General features: G+C 38.8%; 3 protein-coding genes across 3 annotated transcripts; all 3 read right to left on the bottom strand.

Moving 5' to 3' along the window:
* Positions 1-86: 86 nt before the first annotated feature.
* On the bottom strand, positions 87-9,858 carry LOC135939277 (WD repeat-containing protein 11-like). The gene is made up of 22 exons (XM_065483572.1): positions 9,407-9,858; positions 8,260-8,404; positions 7,475-7,645; positions 7,218-7,416; positions 6,500-6,674; positions 6,314-6,440; positions 6,136-6,264; positions 5,406-5,512; positions 5,127-5,356; positions 4,183-4,362; positions 4,015-4,123; positions 3,851-3,959; positions 3,660-3,796; positions 3,130-3,351; positions 2,646-2,820; positions 2,465-2,593; positions 2,129-2,292; positions 1,935-2,066; positions 1,187-1,353; positions 1,036-1,133; positions 806-975; positions 87-603 (listed from the first exon to the last, which is right to left on the bottom strand). The coding sequence occupies exons 1-22, from the start codon at positions 9,668-9,670 to the stop codon at positions 391-393; spliced, it is 3,552 nt and encodes a 1,183-aa protein (XP_065339644.1). The 5' UTR covers positions 9,671-9,858; the 3' UTR covers positions 87-390.
* Positions 9,859-10,398: 540 nt separating this feature from the next.
* On the bottom strand, positions 10,399-14,558 carry LOC135940873 (ATP-binding cassette subfamily G member 4-like). The gene is made up of 10 exons (XM_065485970.1): positions 14,409-14,558; positions 13,835-13,952; positions 13,587-13,776; positions 13,387-13,532; positions 13,098-13,336; positions 12,628-12,851; positions 11,421-11,589; positions 11,261-11,361; positions 11,051-11,206; positions 10,399-10,798 (listed from the first exon to the last, which is right to left on the bottom strand). Exons 1-10 carry the CDS (start codon positions 14,485-14,487, stop codon positions 10,403-10,405), a joined length of 1,818 nt encoding a protein of 605 aa, XP_065342042.1. The 5' UTR covers positions 14,488-14,558; the 3' UTR covers positions 10,399-10,402.
* Positions 14,559-15,193: 635 nt separating this feature from the next.
* On the bottom strand, positions 15,194-20,102 carry LOC135940270 (ATP-binding cassette subfamily G member 4-like). The gene is made up of 10 exons (XM_065485083.1): positions 19,876-20,102; positions 18,908-19,025; positions 18,664-18,853; positions 18,464-18,609; positions 18,177-18,415; positions 17,583-17,797; positions 16,675-16,843; positions 16,513-16,613; positions 16,303-16,458; positions 15,194-15,630 (listed from the first exon to the last, which is right to left on the bottom strand). Exons 1-10 carry the CDS (start codon positions 19,952-19,954, stop codon positions 15,226-15,228), a joined length of 1,818 nt encoding a protein of 605 aa, XP_065341155.1. The 5' UTR covers positions 19,955-20,102; the 3' UTR covers positions 15,194-15,225.
* Positions 20,103-20,284: the final 182 nt, after the last annotated feature.

The following is a 20,284-nucleotide window of genomic DNA, read 5'->3' as shown; positions in this document are numbered from 1 at the left end:
TTTTAAATTTTAGCCCCGTGTTACCATTAACTTTATGTTATATTCCTCTTTTATGCAGACGCCAATACCACAGAATAAAACAAAAATTATTTATGGCTTTAAAATATATAAATCTGTATTTGCATACAATATAGTTTTTATAATATGTAATACACATTTCGAGGCTAACAAATTGCACCATTAAATACAGCAGTTACATTATTTATATGGTTTCGGTCACCCTTACTTAAGAACTCACTCACCTTAATACCTAGAGTCGGGTATATGACAATGACAACACTAGAAAAACAAGGAAATAAACTAGAACAATTATCCAACACAGAACTTAAGCACTTTTAAAAATTCTCGGTTAAAACTGAAAATATTGCTTTTGATTTTACAGTGGGCAGGTCAATCTGGGGAGAAAAGCGTAAGCAGACGCTGGTTGCCCTCAAACAATTGACTCAGCTCCTCAAACAGACCCCTTGGTGGCTCCACTGTCAAGCCACCCTCTTTGCAGGCGGCCAGCAGGATCCACGCTTGCGCCGGGAGGCCCTTGGACACCAGCAGCTCCGCGCACTGCGTGAACCGCCCCAGCGAAAGGAAAACCAATGCAGCTTGCATCTGAAATTTAATAGAATAATCATATTTTTTAATGATTTTTGACAAAAGAACCAGGAAATGGTTAAAATATATTATTAAGAATTATATTTTAAAAATTTTTTAAGGTCCTTTATTAAAAATTTTAAAAATTCATTAATAATAATGTATTTCAAAAAATTTTGAACTGAAAATTTTAGTTTTCATGAGAAGATTTCTTTCTTACTCTGTTTCCATTAGCTCCAAGATGTTCAGCCCACTTTTTCAGCACCTCAGCCATCTCTCCCTGGGGCAGGACAGACTTGGCAAGCCAGGCAGCCCTTTCCCAAAGGGCGTATGACGTCAGGTATCTGCAGGCGTCGAGGCCTTTGCCGATCAAACACAGCAATTGCACGCCTGTGAGAGAGGGTGATTCGGTTTAATATTTGATAGGAATGCAAAATCTTGTCAACCCACCTTCACCAATGTTTCCATTTGCGATTAAGTTGGTTGCCACGAGTTTGATAGTGCTCTGAGCCGCCCCTGTTGATTGTATCGTGGAAACCAGGCAAGCTCTGAATGAAAAAAATAGACTTAAGTAAAGTAGAGCAGGGGGATTAAATTTTACTTGATGGCGTCAGTGTAGTAGGCAGGATTCTCGAGTTCCGTCTCCAAAAGTAGCTGGACCGCTCTGTCAGTCTGTCCGAGCAGGATGAGGCGCTCGATGACCTTTTTAGTGTGTTCGTAATCACCCCTTTTTGATTCGTGAAATGCTGCTCTTTCGAGTTGCAGTTTCTTAAAGATAGAAAAAATATTATAAATCCTAGGAAAAAATATATTTCTGGCTCTAAAAATCAGTAAAAAAATTAATATTTAACATAAACATTGTGAGTTGACTTAATTTTTCAGTTGAAATAAATTAAAATTTATTTCAATAATTTAATTTTTATAATTGCAATAAAGACCAGCCCAGAGTAAAAGTTTGAAAGATGTTAAAAGTAAGAAAATACATTTTTAGATGGAAGTGATAAATTTGCAAGATCGTAAAGTCAGAATTAAAATACAGAGATAATATACAATATGATAACAATATTGCAACTCAATTAAGTGATACCTAAATAATACATATTCTTTCAACGAATAATTTTACAATTATTTAAAACTGGCCCAACAATCTTTAAAAATTAGTTATCCCATATTCTTGTTTAATCATCTGATCATCTTAAAAGAAATTTAATAAATATTTTGAATGTCATCAAGCAGAATAATTTTGAAAAACAAGAGACCTCTCTCTCTCCTCTGATTAAAAATTAAATATAACCAACATTTTAAACTTACAAGCTTAAAAACCATTCGTATAGGTTAGTTAAATGTACCTGGAAGGAATAGTTATCGCAGATAAGATCAAAGCAAGTGTCCAGCGGCTCAATATCGGGATGGGCGTTAGTTCTGTTGGTGTCCAGGGTGGAGCCTGGTGAGTCCAAGCTTGGACTTCTCTCCATAACACCCTACAAGTGTTAAAATTTAAAATCTAAGAAGCCAATAGTAATAACAATAATGGGAGCACTACAGTCCGTTTGTAGACATTGATGTAGTAATCAGCAACGGTCCACAAATCGACCTCCTCGTCGGAGCCGAAGTACTTGGCAGCTGCTAAAGCTCGTTTGCAGTAAGACTTTTGCCTGAAACTGTCGCACTCGGTGTCCGACAGCTGGGCTATTTGGTCCTTCAAACCTGAAATTCGGTTCAAATCAAGATTTTTGGCGAGATTGAAATATTTTAGCAGTACTTTCAACTCGAATGAGAACAACTTTAACAGTCAATTCACCAAAAGTGTCAAATCTCTCATAAACATGTCCTTTAAATTTGTTAGCAAACAGTTAAAAAAAATATTTGGCCATTTTACCTTGGGCTTCCAGGTCCGTCAAGCCACGCAGGTTGTCCAGCTGATCGATTGTACACAGGTTGGTTGCTAGCGAGGTTCGTAACGTAAGAAGCGCGTGAGGAGTAAGAAGACTAGGACAGTAAATCGGGTCTGAAAATTCCAAATTAAGTCCCAGAGCATTTGTTAAAACAGCAGCAATTACTTTCAAACGAATATTCGGCCATTGGGGAGCTGCAGTGCGTCAAGGATATGTCCATCACTCGCAGACAACCGTCCTGAGTGGCCAAAACCGGCTTGTCAGAGGCGGCCCAGTCGATGTCCGAAACTTTGACTATATCACGAGGACTTTTCAACTGGGCTATTCGCTCATAATGCGCCTGGGAGATGAAGTTTATTCAATGAGAACAAGGATTTAACATAAAGGCAGACAATTAATAAAATTTAAAGCTCTCAAATTTTTCTTAAATTTTCTAAAATAACCACTATTTTCTACAACTGTTAAAAAAAAGAAACTAGCTATTATGCAATAAGAAATATTAAACGAATTTTCCCTTCCAATTTAAATTAAGCAACCCGTGTCCTAGATGAGAAGCCAAAAATTTAATTGAAGGCAAAACTACTAAAAATTTAATTTAATAGATATGATTTGTTACAACAGTCAAAAAAGAAATTTTCAAAATCGTCACCTTCTTAAGGTCAATTATGTCGACTCCGTCATTGTAGAGCAGCAGCAACCTGAGATTTCCCTTTCCCGGCGCGAACCGCATCTTCTTTACCCAACCTCTGGAGGTGTGCACGTTCCTGGAGGAGCGGGCCTTTAAGTCCCAAATGTTTAGCAGGCCGTCCGAGTCGCCCTGCACGATCAGGTCGTTCTTGAAGGCGATGCATGTAACGCCACTCACTCCCGTCTACACAAAATTGGGATTAAAATCTTTTATAAGGTATTAAAAACGAAAATGATACAATCAGATAACAAAATATAGTTAATACATCAAATGAAAGTGAGATACTAGTCAGAAAATAGACTTTTAATAATATTTCTCAATACTGTCTGTGAGAAATGTTCATTCCAGCTAGACTTCATTTTCCTTTTCAACATCTTAAAAAGTATGCTGCCAGAATTCTAGTTTGTATTACGTAAAGACCCTTATAGTTAATATTTAATGGGATTCAAACACAAATTTAATGGGTTTAAAAACAACTAAAACATAATTACCTCAGGAGGAATTTTGATTCCATCTTTCATCACATTACCGTCGACAGAGAAGTGAAACAATTGACTATCAGTATCGGTGAATACAAAATGCTCCCTGGCTATGAGACTTTTCTCTGACGATGATTCTCCAATTCGAGCTATAAAAATGTGGAATGAAACAACAAAGCTCGATCGAAACAGAAACTAATTACTTTGTTCTGCAGCAGTCGGAGACAGTACTTGCGTGTCTTCTTGCTCCTTTTCCTCCTGGTGCGCCATTTTGCGCCTCAGGGCTTTCAGGTTGTGAATAGGAGACCACTCCTGAACACAGAAAATTTTAATGAAGAGATTAATTGAAAGAGGCGTCGAGACCCACCAATGCAGTGACCAGAGGAAACTTCTTAGGCATTGTCCGCAAAATGCACATATTCCGCAGGTCCCAAAGCTCAAACGTGCTGAACTTGAGGGACAAAACGAAGTATTGTCTGTGCAAAAAGACGAAAAATTAGTTTTACTTCTGTGGTTGGGGGGGCAAATAACCTACTTCAAAGGAGACACCTTCAGGGTGTCGATCGGCGGCTCGTCAACCACGTCGGTTCTGATGCAAGTGCAGCCGCCAGTGGCCACGTCAGACAGCAATAGCTCGTTCCGAACCATTCCTGACGAGCCTGGAGTTGAAAATGCGAAACTCAAAAAGCTCTTCAGACCGGTCCACTCGATTCCCCTACGAAATTTTTACGAGATTTTTTTGATACCGTCAGATATGGGTTGGGTTGGGAATTTTGGAAGTGTTAAAATGTGTATTTCTAGAGGTATTTGTAGCCACTTTTCCTTGAAATATTCTTTCTATATATTTTTAGGCGGTTTTAATTTGTTGACATAAAATTTGGAAATCAATTTCAGTTGGCTTGCTGATTAATTTTGATTATTTTCAACAAAACGAGTCACAAGTTGGGACTCTTTCCTGGTTCGAAACTTTCCCTAAGGTCTTTGGAAGTTTACAACTGGCTTCATATTTCTAAGGGATGCTTAGAAAAATTTTCCTTTAAGCCACGTATACATACAAATTTCGCTAGACAAGCCTGGCGTTAACAATTGTTTCCATTAATAATTTTAACAAATTTTAAGAGAGACTTGACTGAACAACAAGAAAATTGAGATTCAATACTAAGTTTTTTTTCAATGAAAAAATGTAAATGGCTAAACCGATTGAATTTAAACTTTTTTTCTCATTACTTATTTATATAACAAACAAGTTTTGATATAGAAAATTTTGGATTGCGTTTTTAGACAGTTGTAGGACTAAAAAACGTTTTAAAATTATTTTTAGCATTTTTAGTTTAGCTCAAACGTCTAAAAACTTAATGATTCGGGCTTTTGGTGTTTATTAGAATTTTGGCGCTCAGAAAAAGAATAAACATTGGATTTGTTTAATCTTATTAAATAAACAGAGTCATTTTTCAAAATAAATTGAGAGTAATGCTTTACCTAACAGGGTACGAGTGGATGACAAGCTCCTTTTCCAAGATCCCAGTGGCCATGTTGTAAATTTGGACGCAGCCTGACTCGGTTCCGCCAGCCATAATGGGCTGATATTCTTGCCAGTTCCTAGTGGTTAGGGCTGGACACATCCTGATGGCCTGCAGAGAGCCGCTGATGCTGTGCAACAGGCCGGTGATTTGTAGCTTCAGGTTGCCTTCATTGAACATCTCCTTTTGCTTCATTCACACTTTAAAAAAAATTGCAAGGAAAACAAGGACCACCTACTGAATAGTACGGCTCTATCAGGTTTGACAGGCAGTTGGAAGTGCCCATTTGCACCGGCGTGTAGCCCAGGTCCAAGAAAATCACCTTTCCGTTAGTCAATATCAGAGCTGCCATGAAAATGTTTTTAGAAATAATAAAATATATCGGGTAATTTTTGAAGAAATGATTAATTTGCCAACTGGGAAAGTCCTTACTGTTCATAGCTGTTGACAGATGACGCCACTGGTTATGTAAATTTAAGTCCTGTTACTGTATATTTTCAGCTGTTTTTTACATTTCTACCGCGATTGGCTTTACCGATTTTGGTTTTCAGCAAGTCGAACGAAATATTTTGACGCTAAGAATGCACAATAGCAGGATTGAGTGTGAGACTGCAGTGAAAATACCCCAAAAATGTTAATTCACGCTGGCAACATCTGTTGCCGGCTCCGAACACTAGCAACGAAACTTCTATGCAACTATTCAAGCGATTTTTTTAGATTTGAAGTAAATGGCCTGGAATTTTAAAAGTGATACAGTTTTGGCTTAATTTAGCTGAATTTTGGTTGGAAAACTGGCTTCACAATTTGATTTTGAATGATTCCATATGTTAAATCCCATTACATAGCTTAAAACTCAATGGACACTACACCAATTCAATAATTTTAGCAACAACTAAAACGTTGAATACTGAGAGTTTCCATGTAAGGACTTTCCAATAAGTGGCTAATTTTGTAACAAATAAAATTACCAGCTCTGCATTCGGACTGAGGGTCAATGGCCATTCCAAGCACTTTGGACGATTTGGTCAGCCGCACTGCCTCACTGTGGCATCTTTGGTCGTAAATCATTTCCGGCTCAGTCTGCGTTTGGAATCCCTCTATTCACACTAGTTAAAAAACACATTTCAAGTGAATGTCATTCCGCACCTTGACTGAGGTTGGACAGGTCGAGGGAAAGCCTGGACGAGGACAGGTTCCGCTTCCTCGTCTTGACTCCGATGCTGCCATACTCGTGCAGACAGAAAATCACGTCTCTTTGCCTGCTTGACACGACCTGGAATTTAAAGTTATCAGATAAGTTGCTGTAATCTTAGTTGAATGAAGGATCCTTGCCTGCAAGAAAGGCGCCGCGGTCCTCTCCAAGGGCACCACACACACCGTTTGGTTGATGTGCAGGTCCAAAATGAGCAGTTCTTTCGGGAAAAGCAGCAGCAGGTGGTGGCGGAGAGAGCGGTGATAGCACAGTTGAAGGCAATCGCTGTTTCCGCCAGTTGGCACATCTTCAGACCTGATTTAAATTTGAAAAAAAACACGTCAAGTGATAAAAACTAATGAAATGTAGAGAATGGCTTAAAATTTATGGTTTCAACAAACAATACAAAATGCAATATAAATTGCACTTTCCAATTTGTTTCAAACATCTTTTACTGAGAATTCTTTAATGGTTTGCTAAGTGACTTGAAAACCAAGCCAAAGGGGGATCGTAAAAGAAAATTAAGGAAAAACCAAAGATTAAAATTTAATGTTTAAGACAGGTGCCCTTAAAGAGAGGAAAATAATTCAAACTTTTTTCATTTCAACGAGGAAAAACAATATATGGAACACAATTTCTTCTTTTACTATTTAAAAAAATGACAAGTAAACATCAGCAGAAAATAACAGAGGTAGGCGGTTTCAGCAAAATTTTAGGTAAATTAAGATTCAACCTTTCCCATCATATCATTGTTTTGAAGCTTTTTTTTAAATACAAAATTAAAATGATAGGAAATCTAACAAAGCATGAAATATTTCTCTCACGGTATGAAAAAATTGTAACAATCGCAAAACTTACTTTGGTTTGACCTCTCCTATGACAAGATCCTTGACCAACTTCCTGAGACCCTCGCCGCCAGACTTCTTCTCGTTACTGTTGTGGCCGCCGCTGGCCTGTCCGCCTATGCCCTGGCTGATGAAGAAGCGGCGGCCATTGCTCGCCGGAGCCTTCGACACCGTGAAGTCATCGACAAACAAAATGCAATCTTGACACAAAACTGTAACAACGATAAGTTTAAAGAAACCACCGCCGTTTATGTGAGGTGAATGAATTACATGCTAATTTCGAGTTGTTGAACGGATCCAGGCTGAACGAGAGCAAGGTCTCGTTGTAGTTTTTCTTCCACAGCTTCGCCTTGGACGACGTGTCCCAGATGATCAACGAGCACGGCTGGTGCAACGCGGCCAAGAAGTACACTCCATTGTTGCCTTTCACCCAAGCCATATCTGCAGATTTTGATCACAACATTTTAAAATGGAAATCATGAATTATTTTTATGAGCAGTTGAAAAGGCTTCAAATTTTTGGCGGATTTTTCAAATATTGATTGATACAATTACTGAGGCCAATGTATAGCAAACATTTCGAATTTATAATATTTTTGAGTTGGTTCTACTCTGCTGGAACCGACTAAGGATGGGAAGATTTGGATTAAATTTGAAGAAGGAAAATAAAATCCTCTTTTCAACTGTTTCAGGCCTCCAATCAGAACCGTTTTCCCTTTAAAATAAATTCATATGCCATAGAATAAGCTGCAGAGAGTTTTAAATCATATATCATTAAGGACTGCGCTTATTCCGGAGTTTAAACGAAAGCAGGTATGGGAGACGAAATATTGTTCACTCTCCCTCACAAAAATTTATACGCCAAAATTTCCATCCTTTATAAGCTATTTTAATAAGAGAAAATGAACGGAATTAATTATTTATTAGAATAAATTTAAAGAAATAACCAATAAAATACTAGGGTTTTCCCTTTTATCTATTTTTATATAAATAAATTATAATTTTTTTTAATTTTATACCTCAGTAAAATATTGCCTAACAAGGAAACAATTTTACCTAAAATGGCCTTAGACCCTTCCTGCAGGATGCCTGCGGCCTTGCCCTGTTGGACATCCCAGACAATGATATGACCCTGCGAGTCGGCCGAGGCGAGGAACAAGCCGGCAGTCTTGCCTTGAATTGAGCCTGGTTCCCAACAGATCTGGAAAGTTGGACATTTGAATTTAAAAAAAAAATTGACCTTATATGGTCATACATTTTCAAACTCATATCATTGAATTGAGAAAATCCTAGTTGGGTTGAGAAAGCGTCACAAAACCAGATTAAAATGGAGCTTCGAAATTTGATAGCAAAGTGAGTCATTCAGTTTTAATAAAATCTTGACTCGTGATCATATGACTAGGGTTCTGAATTTTAAATGGTTTTTAGAAAAAAGGGGAGTTCAGAAAGGGTACAAATCGATTTTTGACAGTAGTTCAGGTAGCTTTTTTTGGCTATGTTCACAAAATTAAAATTACTACAGGAAAACTGATGTTTTCGTCATTTGGTTGTATTTTATTTTCAAATTGTGATACACAAAAAATTTAATATATTTCATTCATTGATAAAAAATTTTAATAAAATTGTTTATGCCACCAGCACCGAATTACCACATCGAAACAGATGGGAAAAATGGAAACATCACTTTCTATATATGAGTAAATAATGCTGTTAACGGATAGATTTTGAAAAGCGCTTAATTCATTATGACAAATTTATAGTTAATTAACTATACTCTCTAAACTTGATCAATTTTAAATTTATTTGTAAAATTTATATTAGTAAAAAGCAGACTGGATTTTTTACACTTAAGGTATTATTCTTAGCTTAAAGCCATTTTTTTGAAAAAGTAAATCTCAGTTAGGAACACCAATAACTTCAGCATGAGGGATATGATTACATCATTAGAAAAGAAAAGTTAGATTGTTGCCGGACTAAATTAGCCGATTTTGGCAGTTTTTTGTGTTTCCAGACGGGATTAAATTTGGTTAAAATGTCTGACAATTGCATTATATATTTAACGGTCCTGCAATTATTGGAAGTTCAGAAAAAAATATCCAATCAGCCTTAACCATGAGAGTCATTAAAAATGTATAATTGAAATTCGAAAAAAAGACTAATATGCCGCAAATTGCTGGCGATCAGGTGCAATCAGCTGTTATACCTTCTGGACAGGGTGCTTGTGCTTCTCGAGCGTCTGCACAGGCTGGATGTTCCTGGTGTCGAGGACGACGACGGAGCAGTTGGAACCGTAGGCGAGCAGACCCTGCGCACCCCACTCGAGGGCGCCGATGTTGGCCGTGCTGGCGGCGCCGACCAGTGTGCGGGCCGACACCTTGGGTATGTTGTAGGTTGGCCCTCTGGCCTGCTCGTACGACTCAACCGAGCCTTGCCGCTCCAAGTGCCCGTCCTGCTCGCTTTCGCCCATCTCGTCGCTGTCCCGCCGCCGTCGCCCACGCTCTCCTCGCACCGTCCAGTCAACGCTAACACCGATCACCTGGCGAGACCGCGAGCCGTGACTGCTGGCTCATTTTTCTTGTTTACCAACTGCAAGTGACGGCTGACGGTCGACGGACAGTCCGCCCGCTCCTCTCCTCTTGCTCGGACCGATTTTATTTTTCCTCTGCTCCGCACGCCAGAGCCATCTACCAGTTGACACTTTACTAAAATTTCTCTTGCTCTATATATTTTGCTTAAATTAATTATCGCTAGATTTGGTCGTATTTTAATTATTGCTACTATCTACTTTCGTTATTTTTACTCTCTTTTAATTTTCAATTTTCAAATGAACTGGTTAGCAGCAATTTGTAGTTAATTTATGTTTTTCATTTTTTCATTTCAAAAATTAAATTAGTCTTAAATTAATTCTTAATAATATTCGATATTGTTTTTTACCAATAAAATCTGAAAAAAACAGTAATAAAATAGTGATTTATATTTAATTTAAATGTAATCTCTCAAAACCAATTTAGAATGGAAGCGATTTTAAATAACATTTTTTTCAAATCCAATGTTTTGTTTTTTAATACATTACTTGTCTTTAAACTTACAATTAACAAATAATTATAACATTTTCATTTTTTAAACATCTCTTTTGTCTTCATATACATGCTAACTTAAAATTCACAGCCATGTAAACATGACCAAAATCCTTCATTTCTCACGAATTCCTCCCTAAAAAATTCAGATTATTCACCACTGTGCTCCAATACTCAGGCGTTAGTCTTAATTTAAGAGCGAAATACGAGAGTGATTTATAGAAAACCAAAAATGCGGTAAGAACGACAATTTGGACAGACAGATCCGAGCCGAGCAACCCCAACATTTTCAGCAGCTCCGAGGGTCGCCTGAAGTGGCAGTAGACATCATCCTTGCAGGGCAGCACGCCTCGGTCAGGGCCGTACATGTCGAGCACATAGCCCGTGAATATGTACTTGATGTATGAGCATGACTGGAGCGTGGCCCAAAAGGGTTCCATTTCGGGGCCAAAGCCGATGCCGTACATCGCTAGCATGAAGTTGAAACAAGCCACTGATGGTGCTACCGCTGCACCTTGCTACAAAATAGACCAAGAAAACTATTTTTATCTTAAATTAAACAAAAAATTTGTGTTGAGAACTAAAGCAGAGCATCACTAATATTTCAATTATTGCATGTGTAAATGAATTTTTAAAATAACTTAATTAGAGATATGCAACATGCACAACATCCGTGTTTGGAGGGGATGCCTACTCAACTTCTTCCAGGAGCCAAAATTAACATTCGTCATTTTATTCTTCCAATCTTAATTTTTGTAACGAAATCATACCGTTAATGGCAAAAAAGATCCAATGAGAAGTCCGAGCGTCTCCGAGATAGCAGCGTTGAGCAAACAAATGATGACAAAAGGCGCGAATCTAGATGCCTCCAGGGGCTGCCCGGTCATGTAGTAGGTGATCACCATGAAAACCAACCCTAAGACGAGCTAGAAGACGCACCGTAAATTTTTGAACTGTCACACCATTAATTATTTTTGTACCTGTGCTGGCAGTCTGGCGACTGTGGCGGCGAAAAAATAGGGCTTCAAACCATACCAGCGGTTGAAGTACTCTCTCCGCAACAATTCGATTTCCCCGGGAACTGCACAAGTTTTGATAAGTAATTTAACCACTGAAGTGTGGAATTTGCAAGCGGCTTACAAACAATCACTGCTGCCATTATGTGAAAATACAAGAAAAACACAGTCACGCTGGCGAAGAATTTGACGTTTTCGTAGGCCTTTCCGGCATCGTTTCCTATATCTTGGAATATTCCGCCCAGCAGTAATGAGCACAACAGGTGGTATATCAACATCATCCTCAACATAGCCTGAGAAAATAGTTATTTTGATTGTATAACTGATTAAAATGACACGAAAAGAGACAGCAAATTAAATTTTACAACTGAGCAAATCATATTCGTAAAAAAATTTTCAAAACTATACGGTCAATTAAGAGAAATTACTCTAAAACATTAAATGGTTTAATTTTCAATGATTTTTATTTGATCTCGATTACTCTCGTCGAGATCTGTCCAACGTTACGCGCATTATGAGCTAAATTTCTCTTCTATTGAAATAAACCACGATTTTCAATTAAGAGACAGTGTTCGTCCGTTTGATTAGCATGCCAATTTTTTGCTCTTTTTATCCCTGTCCGAGGACTGGAGGACCGGGAAGGGCGCGCACTGCACTAGCACGAATGCTGAAACCCGGGTCCCAATAACACCGCGAACGGATAACATGGGCGCACCAGGCCGCACAGGGACCCAGCCCACTCAAGGGCCACTTGCCTCCGCACCGAGGACTGCATTGAAACGCTAGACATTCGTCCCGTGAAGCCAAATCACGCATGCTGGAAAGGTGCAAACCAGCAAGTAGCGAGTCGGCGCCGGTGCGCCTCCCAGCCCGTTGAGCAATTTGAGCAATTCGAGTCACTAAACTAACCACTTTTTGCCATCTCTGACATTGGGTAGCCAGTATTAGATCTCCAAACTGCTCAAATACCTCCCATTGCTTTGACACTCCTGAGAGTGCCTTAACAATGCGAGCCAACGGGCTGGTAACTTTGGGGGCCGTATTTGTCTAAAATTTAAACTGGCACCTGAGAAATCATTAGGTTTTTCACAATTTTCAGACCAAATTTAAGTAAGGTAAAGTTAAAAATAATAATTAAGAAATTTGCACTACATTATCCACTTTAAATGAACAGAGTCAATATCAGCAGTGAGAGTGTTTATAAACGTCTAATAAACAGAGTAGAATTTTTCTCAAACGGGAAATAATTAAAAATGTGAGTCATTATAATTGGAACTGATATCATCTTTGTTATTGCCATAATTATACCATAAACATAGACCAATCAATACCTTGCTCCTTGAGGTTTGTAGAAGCATCCTGCGCACCAGTACTTGGAACTGGTACCACGTTGACGTAGGAAATTTTGCAAACCCGTCTGGCAGGTTTCTATCCGCTAATTGTAAAGTAGATGAAGGCTGGCAAAACGCGTTGATTCCTATGCTGCGTCTGCCGTTTTGGATGGTGTCGCTCAGAACGGCGACTTGCATCGGCGATCCGTGCGACAGCTCCACCACTGAAATATATTATTTTATGTGTTACCAAATGTCTTCCAATATAAAATTGGAAGCTTCTCGCTGCGTAAAATATTTTTCTTTTTGAAAATGCACAATAATATATAAGATCATATTATTTGTTACATTAACATACACTGTGGAAAATTTTTAATCAATTACAAACTTAAGTTTTTGTTAATTTAATTTTTAAATATTCTTGTAATTAACGCCTACAGTTTTTGTCGTTTTCATTTCATTACACAAACCGTAATCAGCGGGATTGTTGTACTGAGGACAAGGTAAATTGACTGAAGCCAAAAAATCTACTATCCTGTCGGCCTGTCCCTGGTAAACGCAGAATCCGTCAGTCAGGAAGTAGACGTGCTGGAAAATCGAGAAAATCAGGGCACTTGGCTGGTGGATCGTGCAGACGACGGTGCGGCCCTGAGCGGCCACTGAGCTCAGGTGTTTGATGCACTGCGTTGCTGCAACCACGTCCAGGCCCCTGACGAAAAGAATCACTCAATCTGAGCTCTCAATTGAACAAAAAAATACGTGGTGGGTTCGTCCAGGAAGAGGACGGGAGGGTTGCTGATGAGCTCAAGCGCGATGCTCAGCCGCTTCTTCTGCCCGCCGCTTAGCCTCTCCGATTTCGTCCGCCGACACTCCAAAAGGCCAATTGTTTCCAAAATTTCATTAATCTGGAAATTTCCAAATTATCTTGAGTGCAGTCTTATTTTGTGTTTAAATTTTACTATCAGCGTTCGCTTTTCTTTGGTCACGATAGGCCCTAGTTTGAGGCAGGCGGCCACGTGCATGGCCTCATCGACGTATAAATGCGGTTGCACGAGTTCCTTCTGCTGAATGTAGCAGGAAATTTTATTAAAGTTGCACATCTCACGTTTCCGACCGTTTGTCAGAATGTTGCCACTCACACCGGCAGTCCTTTCAAAATTTTCATTTTTGTTTTAAATACTGTGTGAATTTTTGTTAATTAATTCACTTATAACCGATGAGAATGTCCATCATTGAGCTTTTTCCGGCACCAGATGGGCCGAGAATCCCAGAAATTTGGCCAGATTTGAAAAATCCATTCAAACCATGTAATATCGTTTTCCCTCCTGGACGAGGATTGTAAAATTAATCAAATTATTGGTCCTCAATCTCGTAAGGAAATTAAAGTTCTAAAATTGTTTTGCAAGGTCTTACATTTTTTCATTACGCTTTGATAGAGGTCTCAACCAGCCGCGCTGCGACAGGCAGCTAATTTTGAGTCACTTGGGCAGCCACCAGCCGCAGTGAATTTGGCTAAGCTGTTCCAGCCACGCCAGCCGCCAAATAAAATGTCGGAAAATCGGAAAGAGCCGTTGAAAAAATTGGCGTCCGGCTCCTCAGGCTGTTTTAGGCAATATCAAATTTATCTCTTAAATATTGTCAGCCATGCCAGCCGTTGGCAAAAATGCTCATCCGCCGTCAATGAGGTCCAAAATTCGGATGTAGCCGGTTCAGCCAGTCGCCGATTAAATTTACATGGCTGAGACCTCTATATATTGGCCATGCAACAAATATAATTTTACCTGCTTTGTAAGAAAGGTCTTGGAATTCGATGTCCACGCAGGACGGTGGAATCGTTTCTTCCTCAACGTCAGCACCCATTTTGTTTTAAAATCAACAAATTGGCAGAAAACCTAGACAAAGAGAGACGAAACACAAACCATTCCGCACGCAACGAAAGACAGGTGTAATATGTTAATGTTCATAACTTGTCGCTGATTGCTACTATTTCTTTAGAATTTCTTGTTTCGTGCTGGAGGCAGAAAAACTTGTATCTTGTATGATGTAGATGATTCCCCACCACCAAACAATTGCACGACAGTTTTTCAATAATATTGAAATCATATTCTCTGAAAGGGACGGTGCTTTTACCCTTTTTCTCGTTTTGTATTTTTTAAGGTAGACATTCAAAAACTGACCACCTGTCAATTTCAAATCATAAACATAACAATTTTTAAAATTTTCAAATTCTGATTCTAGTCCTTTCCACACAGTTTAAGTAATTTGCAAGGACCAATATAATTTTACAAATTGTATTTTCGTAACGATCGGAATTGATTAAAATTGATGTGGTCTAAAGTTCATATTCGTAATTTAATTTGTTTAGAAGAATTATGACTTTTAAACTTAGTTATATGAGTTTGAAATTAATTGCTATGGTATGATGTAACAGACACTGCTAAGCTTTCCTGCCTTAAAAAACAAGGATAGAACATAAAAATGTCTATATCTTCTCTTCAACAAAATTTAGAAAAAACTCATATACAAGAATATTCGTAAATTAACAAATTTATTTGAAATGCAGAAAAATAACCTCACAAAATGATCACAACCTTGCACTTAGCATTTTTGCTTCAAATTCACAATCTTGTAGGACAGATCATTGAGCATTCTACTGTTGAACTCGGGCATCAGTCTGACCCTGAGTGCGAAGTACGAGAGAGATTTGTAAAAGACTAAAAATGCAGCCAGAACGACAATTTGGACGGAGAGATCCGAGCCAGACATGCCCATGATCTTGAGGAGCTCCGAAGGTCGTCTGAAGTGACAGTAGAAGTCCTTGCAGGGCAGCACGTCCCTGCCAGGGCCGTACATGGTGAGGACGTACCCTGAGAGCACGTATCTAATGTACGAGCACGATTGGAACGTGGACCAAAAGCGTTCCATGTCAGGGCCGAATCCGATACCGTACATCGCCAGCATCAGGAAGGAACCGGACACGGCGGATGCAATCACAGAACCGTACTGAAAAAAGCCAGTTAAGTTAATGAAAATCTTGCGACAAAAGACATTTGAATAGAGTAATTAAAACATCTTTAGTATAGCCGGCGATATTTTAAAGAAATTAGCGTCATTTAGGAATTTGCTTATTTTTCAGCGCTAATCGCACCGTGGCTGGTCCCGAATGATTGAAATCACCTTTAAAAAGGTTTTACACATCTTCCCTTATCAACCCTTACCTCGCCCATTCAAAAATTACCATGCGTCAATACATAGGACATTTTTTTAAATATTGCTTAAACCACTCTCCTTTGATAACTTGAAATAAATTTTAGATGCACCATAGAAGAAAAATTTCTTAAAATTTTTAATCTCTATGAAATATGTCGTATTACTTTCTCTTTTCCTTAGAGAACGGCCCTAATTGCCGTTTAATTTTTTAAATTGTAAAGAGTCAGGTCAGTCAAGGGTATTTGAATTAAATAAGTCATTTTTATATCACAATCATGAAAAGAATTGTGAGAAATAGATTGAAAGTTTTTAGTCAGACTTCATAGAATTGAAAATAGGCAACCTGCACAGCTTAAATGTGTAGCCGGGTTGCCTACCCTAATTGTTTCAGGAGTCGAAATCTCGACTTTTCAACAATTCGGTAACATTTGAATGAATAGAAAGCAATTTTTAATTTTCAAGTACCGTGACTGAGAAGATAGATCCGATGAGGAGTCCGAGCGTCTCCGAGATTGAGGCGTTGAGTAGACAAATTGCAACGAAAGGTACAAATCTGGACATTTCGAGGGGCTGTCCGGTCATGTAGTAGGATATCACCATGAACATCGAACCAAAAGCAAGCTATGCGATAAAAATGACTATTTTACAGAATTTAATTTTTTCAATTTTCAATACCTGAACCGGCAACCTGGCGACCGTGGCAGCGAAGAAGTAGGGCTTCAAACCGTACCAGCGGTTGAAATACTCTCGGCGCAACAGTTTCACTTCGATTGGAACTGCAATTGAGGCACTGATTGAATATACATTCTTAACAATTGAAGAAATTTTGGCTCTCACAAATGACTACAGCGGCCATCATGTAAGCGTAAAGGAAGAACACGATTACGCTTATGTAATATTTGACGTTTTGGTATGCCATGCCGGCGTCATCCCCGACGTCGTAAAACATTCCGCCCAGCAGCACTGCGGACAGCAGGTGGTGCGTGAAGAGCAATCTCAGCATGGCCTGTAGACACCATCCATTTAAAATTACTGAATAAAGTTTAAAATAAAGTATCAAACAGACTAAAGCTTTAAATTTTCCAACTTGCTCAGAAAATTATATTACATTCAGAAGCAACTTTTTAAAATATCCCAAGGACCTGAATTGTTTCTCACCCTTGACCAGAACAGGCCTCTTTCACAAACAGACATGTGTTCACATGACTTCCACTTTTAAAGTTGGAAAAACAAACAACTGTTATTTATGGCTGCTTTTGTATCAACTGTGATTTGCCTATTGCGCTTAACCATTTCTTTAACTGTGTAAAATTACTGTAACTTTTATTTATATGAAATTTTCAACGCCTGTTTTTAGTATTATTTTTATGTTTCTGCTGCACACTTTTGTGTTCAATGAATTATCCATTCAATTAAAAAACTGTTTGCTAAAGAATGTTTTTAAAATTTAAAATCAAATGTTTCTAAATGTTTCAGGTCATGCAAAATCTTTTCTGTATCAGCTAGGTTGTACAGGAAAAAACGATTCTATGCATTGTAAAGTGTCTCAATCAGCATCATAACTTCATTTGAAATATATAACAATTTTCTTGTTCTATCGATGTTTTTTCGCCTTTTATTCGACTTCCCCACGGCGGATAGTTCAATTGAATCCTAGCTGCAGATCTTATTATATTGGAATCGTTCGAAATTGCCATGTATAAACTGTAATGTCCTGTAATTTGAGAAAATTGAGCAAAATCCACCTTGCTTCTTGTGGTCTGCAAGAGCATTCTGCGCACAAGCACTTGGAACTGGTACCACGTTGACGTTGGAAATTCTGCAAACCCGTCTAGCAGGTTTAGATCTACCGAAGAAGAAGGCGGACAAGCCACGTTGTTTCCTATGCTGCGTCTTCCGTTTTGGATGGCGTCACTCAGAATGGCGACTTGCATAGGCGATCCGTGCGACAGCTCCACCACTGGAAATAGTATAATTAAAACAGAAATTAAAAACGGAGTGAGTACGTTTGTTTTTCTGCGATGCATTTTTATTTCTTTGGCATGCAATTGGATTCTTGTTCTCTTTGCTGGAATATTCTGAACGAAATAATATAGATAAATTGTTATTATATTGCGCCTCAAATATTCTACTTTATCACCAATTAAAATTTAATGGGATTTTATTTTAGAAAAATTAAAAACTATGAGGAAGAAAAGGGAAAAAGGATATATAAGAAGAGATATGCCCCAAGGGTGAAACAACTGAGAGAAGAAATTTACAAATTTTACGGATCAAGTGTCTAGTCCTATTTCTTCCAGATCTTTTAATGGACTTAAAGTTTAATTTTAGGTTCTGACCGTGATCGGCGGGATTGTTGTACTGAGGACAGGGGAAATTGGCAGAAGCCAAAAAATCTACTGTCCTCTCGGCCTGTCCCTGAAAAACGCAGAATCCATCGGCCAGGAAGTAGACGTGCTGGAAAATCGAGAAAATCAGGGCGCTTGGCTGGTGGATCGTGCAGACGACGGTGCGGCCCTGAGCGGCCACCGAGCTCAGGTGTTTGATGCACTGCGTTGCTGCAACCACGTCCAGGCCCCTGACAAAAAATACATTCAATCGAAGAAGACAATTGAACAAAAAATACGTAGTGGGCTCGTCTAGGAAGAGGACGGGAGGGTTGCTGATGAGCTCAAGCGCGATGCTCAGCCGCTTCTTCTGCCCGCCGCTTAGCCTTTCCGCTTTCGTCCACCGACACTCCAACAGGCCGAGTGTTTCCAAAATTTCATTAATCTGTAAAATTCCGAATTATCTTGAGTACAGTCTTATTTTGTGTTTAAATTTTACTATCAGCGTTCGCTTTTCTCTGGTCACGACGGGCCCTAGTTTGAGGCAGGCGGCCACGTTCATGGCCTCATCGACGTATAAATGCGGCTGCACGAGTTCCTCTTGTTGGATGTAGCAAGAAATTTTGTGGAAGTTTCGCAGTTCGCGTTTTCGTCCATTCGTCAGAATGTTGCCACTCACGCCGGCAGTCCTTAACACGTTTTTGTGAATGATAATTTTCTGAGGAAATTGTAAATTTATGTACTTGTAACCAATGAGTATATTCATCAGGGAACTTTTTCCTGCACCTGATGGGCCGAGAATCCCAGAAATTTGGCCAGATTTGAAAAATCCATTTAATCCGTGCAGTATTGTTTCACCACCTGGAATTACAACAAATTTAAAACCTATTAAATTAGTTAATTAAATTGAAACCGATTGAATTTGTTTGCTCTTAAATAAAATATATTTTGCTTTGGATGGATGAAGCGAGCAAATTTGCATTCGCAAGCATTTCCTTTCTGGTCTGGCACGTGCTATGCGAGTCAATGTGCTTTGATTGCAGCAGATTCCACTCATTTCTCAAATTTTTTGCATCGTAAATAAATATTTTGCACACAACAGGCGAGAACTATTAAAAAATTTACACGGCGATTAAATATTAAGTGGTGCCATATTGGTGATTTTTAGGACACTTCCGATAAAGTTTAAAATCTATGAAAATTTATTCTGCTTTATAAGGTTGGAGTTTATATTTACAGTAGACTGACACAGCTCGGAGGTCAAGAAAATGTTTTATCGGAAAATTACTCCATCAAATGTTTACGCTAAACATATATCACGAGGGAACAGTTTATATATAATTATGCCACTGAGACGGCAAAAACGCTTTGTATGAAATGATCACAATCGACCCAAACTACAAAGTGGAGCTTTTATAGCATTACGATCAAGATCCATTTTTATTCACTCAATAGAGCACGTGTCGAGGGAAAAATTGCCACAGAGTGAAAGTGTTTGGAAATTTATTTAATTTGCTGCACTTGGGAGAGTCGGAAGCAGCAGAGTGCGCTTGGAGAGTGCAATTATGCTTCTCTATAGTTTCTCTAGCAATAAATCGAAAATTTTAATAAAAAAACAACGTTCATCTCAAAAGTTACAAATCCATTAATGTTTTTAAAATTTCACTCATCAATAAGCAGTATTTTTTTGTAAATCCAACGAAATTTTTACCTGCTTGGTAAGTAAGGTCCTGGAATTCAATGTCGACAGTGGCCCTTGAAGTCGTATTTTCCACAAATTCGACGCCCATTATACCGGCTTGAAACACTAATAACAATCTCGACGAAAGAAATAAGCACGCTGCTGATCCACTTTGCAAGGAAAGGCAGACTGCAACTCCTCGCCGATCATTTCTCTGGATCTTCTCGCCGAGAGTGCCTAGGTCAAGAAATGCTCGTTTCACGCTCCGTGTCAGTGCATTTAATTCCCCCTCCACGGAACGAAAACCTGAATCGCGATTATTAGCAGTGAACTTGTAAAGTGCAGCTCTGTCGAAATGGCGAGATGCCGTCAGATGGCGTTTTTGTTCAGGTGCAATGTCACCTCTGCCAATATAAGGATTGCAAAATAAGAATTGAGG

Source organism: Cloeon dipterum, chromosome 3, assembly GCF_949628265.1.
Source record: "Cloeon dipterum chromosome 3, ieCloDipt1.1, whole genome shotgun sequence".
NCBI classification, from domain to species: domain Eukaryota; kingdom Metazoa; phylum Arthropoda; class Insecta; order Ephemeroptera; family Baetidae; genus Cloeon; species Cloeon dipterum.
The sequence above is the reverse complement of the archived record's forward strand: the minus strand, read 5'-3'. Positions and strand labels throughout refer to the sequence as shown.

Excerpts from the sequence above, each read along its gene's own strand:
- LOC135939277 (XM_065483572.1), bottom strand. The coding sequence starts at position 9,670 with ATGGGCGAAAGCGAGCAGGACGGGCACTTGGAGCGGCAAGGCTCGGTT. Across the intron at positions 4,363-5,126 it reads ATCCACTCGTACCCTGTTAG|GGGAATCGAGTGGACCGGTC; the intron begins GTAAAGCATTAC and ends AAAATTTCGTAG. Across the intron at positions 3,797-3,850 it reads TCCGACTGCTGCAGAACAAA|CTCGAATTGGAGAATCATCG; the intron begins GTAATTAGTTTC and ends ACATTTTTATAG.
- LOC135940873 (XM_065485970.1), bottom strand. The coding sequence starts at position 14,487 with ATGGGTGCTGACGTTGAGGAAGAAACGATTCCACCGTCCTGCGTGGAC. Across the intron at positions 13,777-13,834 it reads GACATTCTCATCGGTTATAA|GACTGCCGGTGTGAGTGGCA; the intron begins GTGAATTAATTA and ends AAATTTTGAAAG. Across the intron at positions 10,799-11,050 it reads GATCTTTTTTGCCATTAACG|CAAGGTGCAGCGGTAGCACC; the intron begins GTATGATTTCGT and ends TCTATTTTGTAG.
- LOC135940270 (XM_065485083.1), bottom strand. The coding sequence starts at position 19,954 with ATGGGCGTCGAATTTGTGGAAAATACGACTTCAAGGGCCACTGTCGAC. Across the intron at positions 18,610-18,663 it reads GAGAAAAGCGAACGCTGATA|ATTAATGAAATTTTGGAAAC; the intron begins GTAAAATTTAAA and ends GGAATTTTACAG. Across the intron at positions 17,798-18,176 it reads CAACAATCCCGCCGATCACG|TGGTGGAGCTGTCGCACGGA; the intron begins GTCAGAACCTAA and ends TACTATTTCCAG.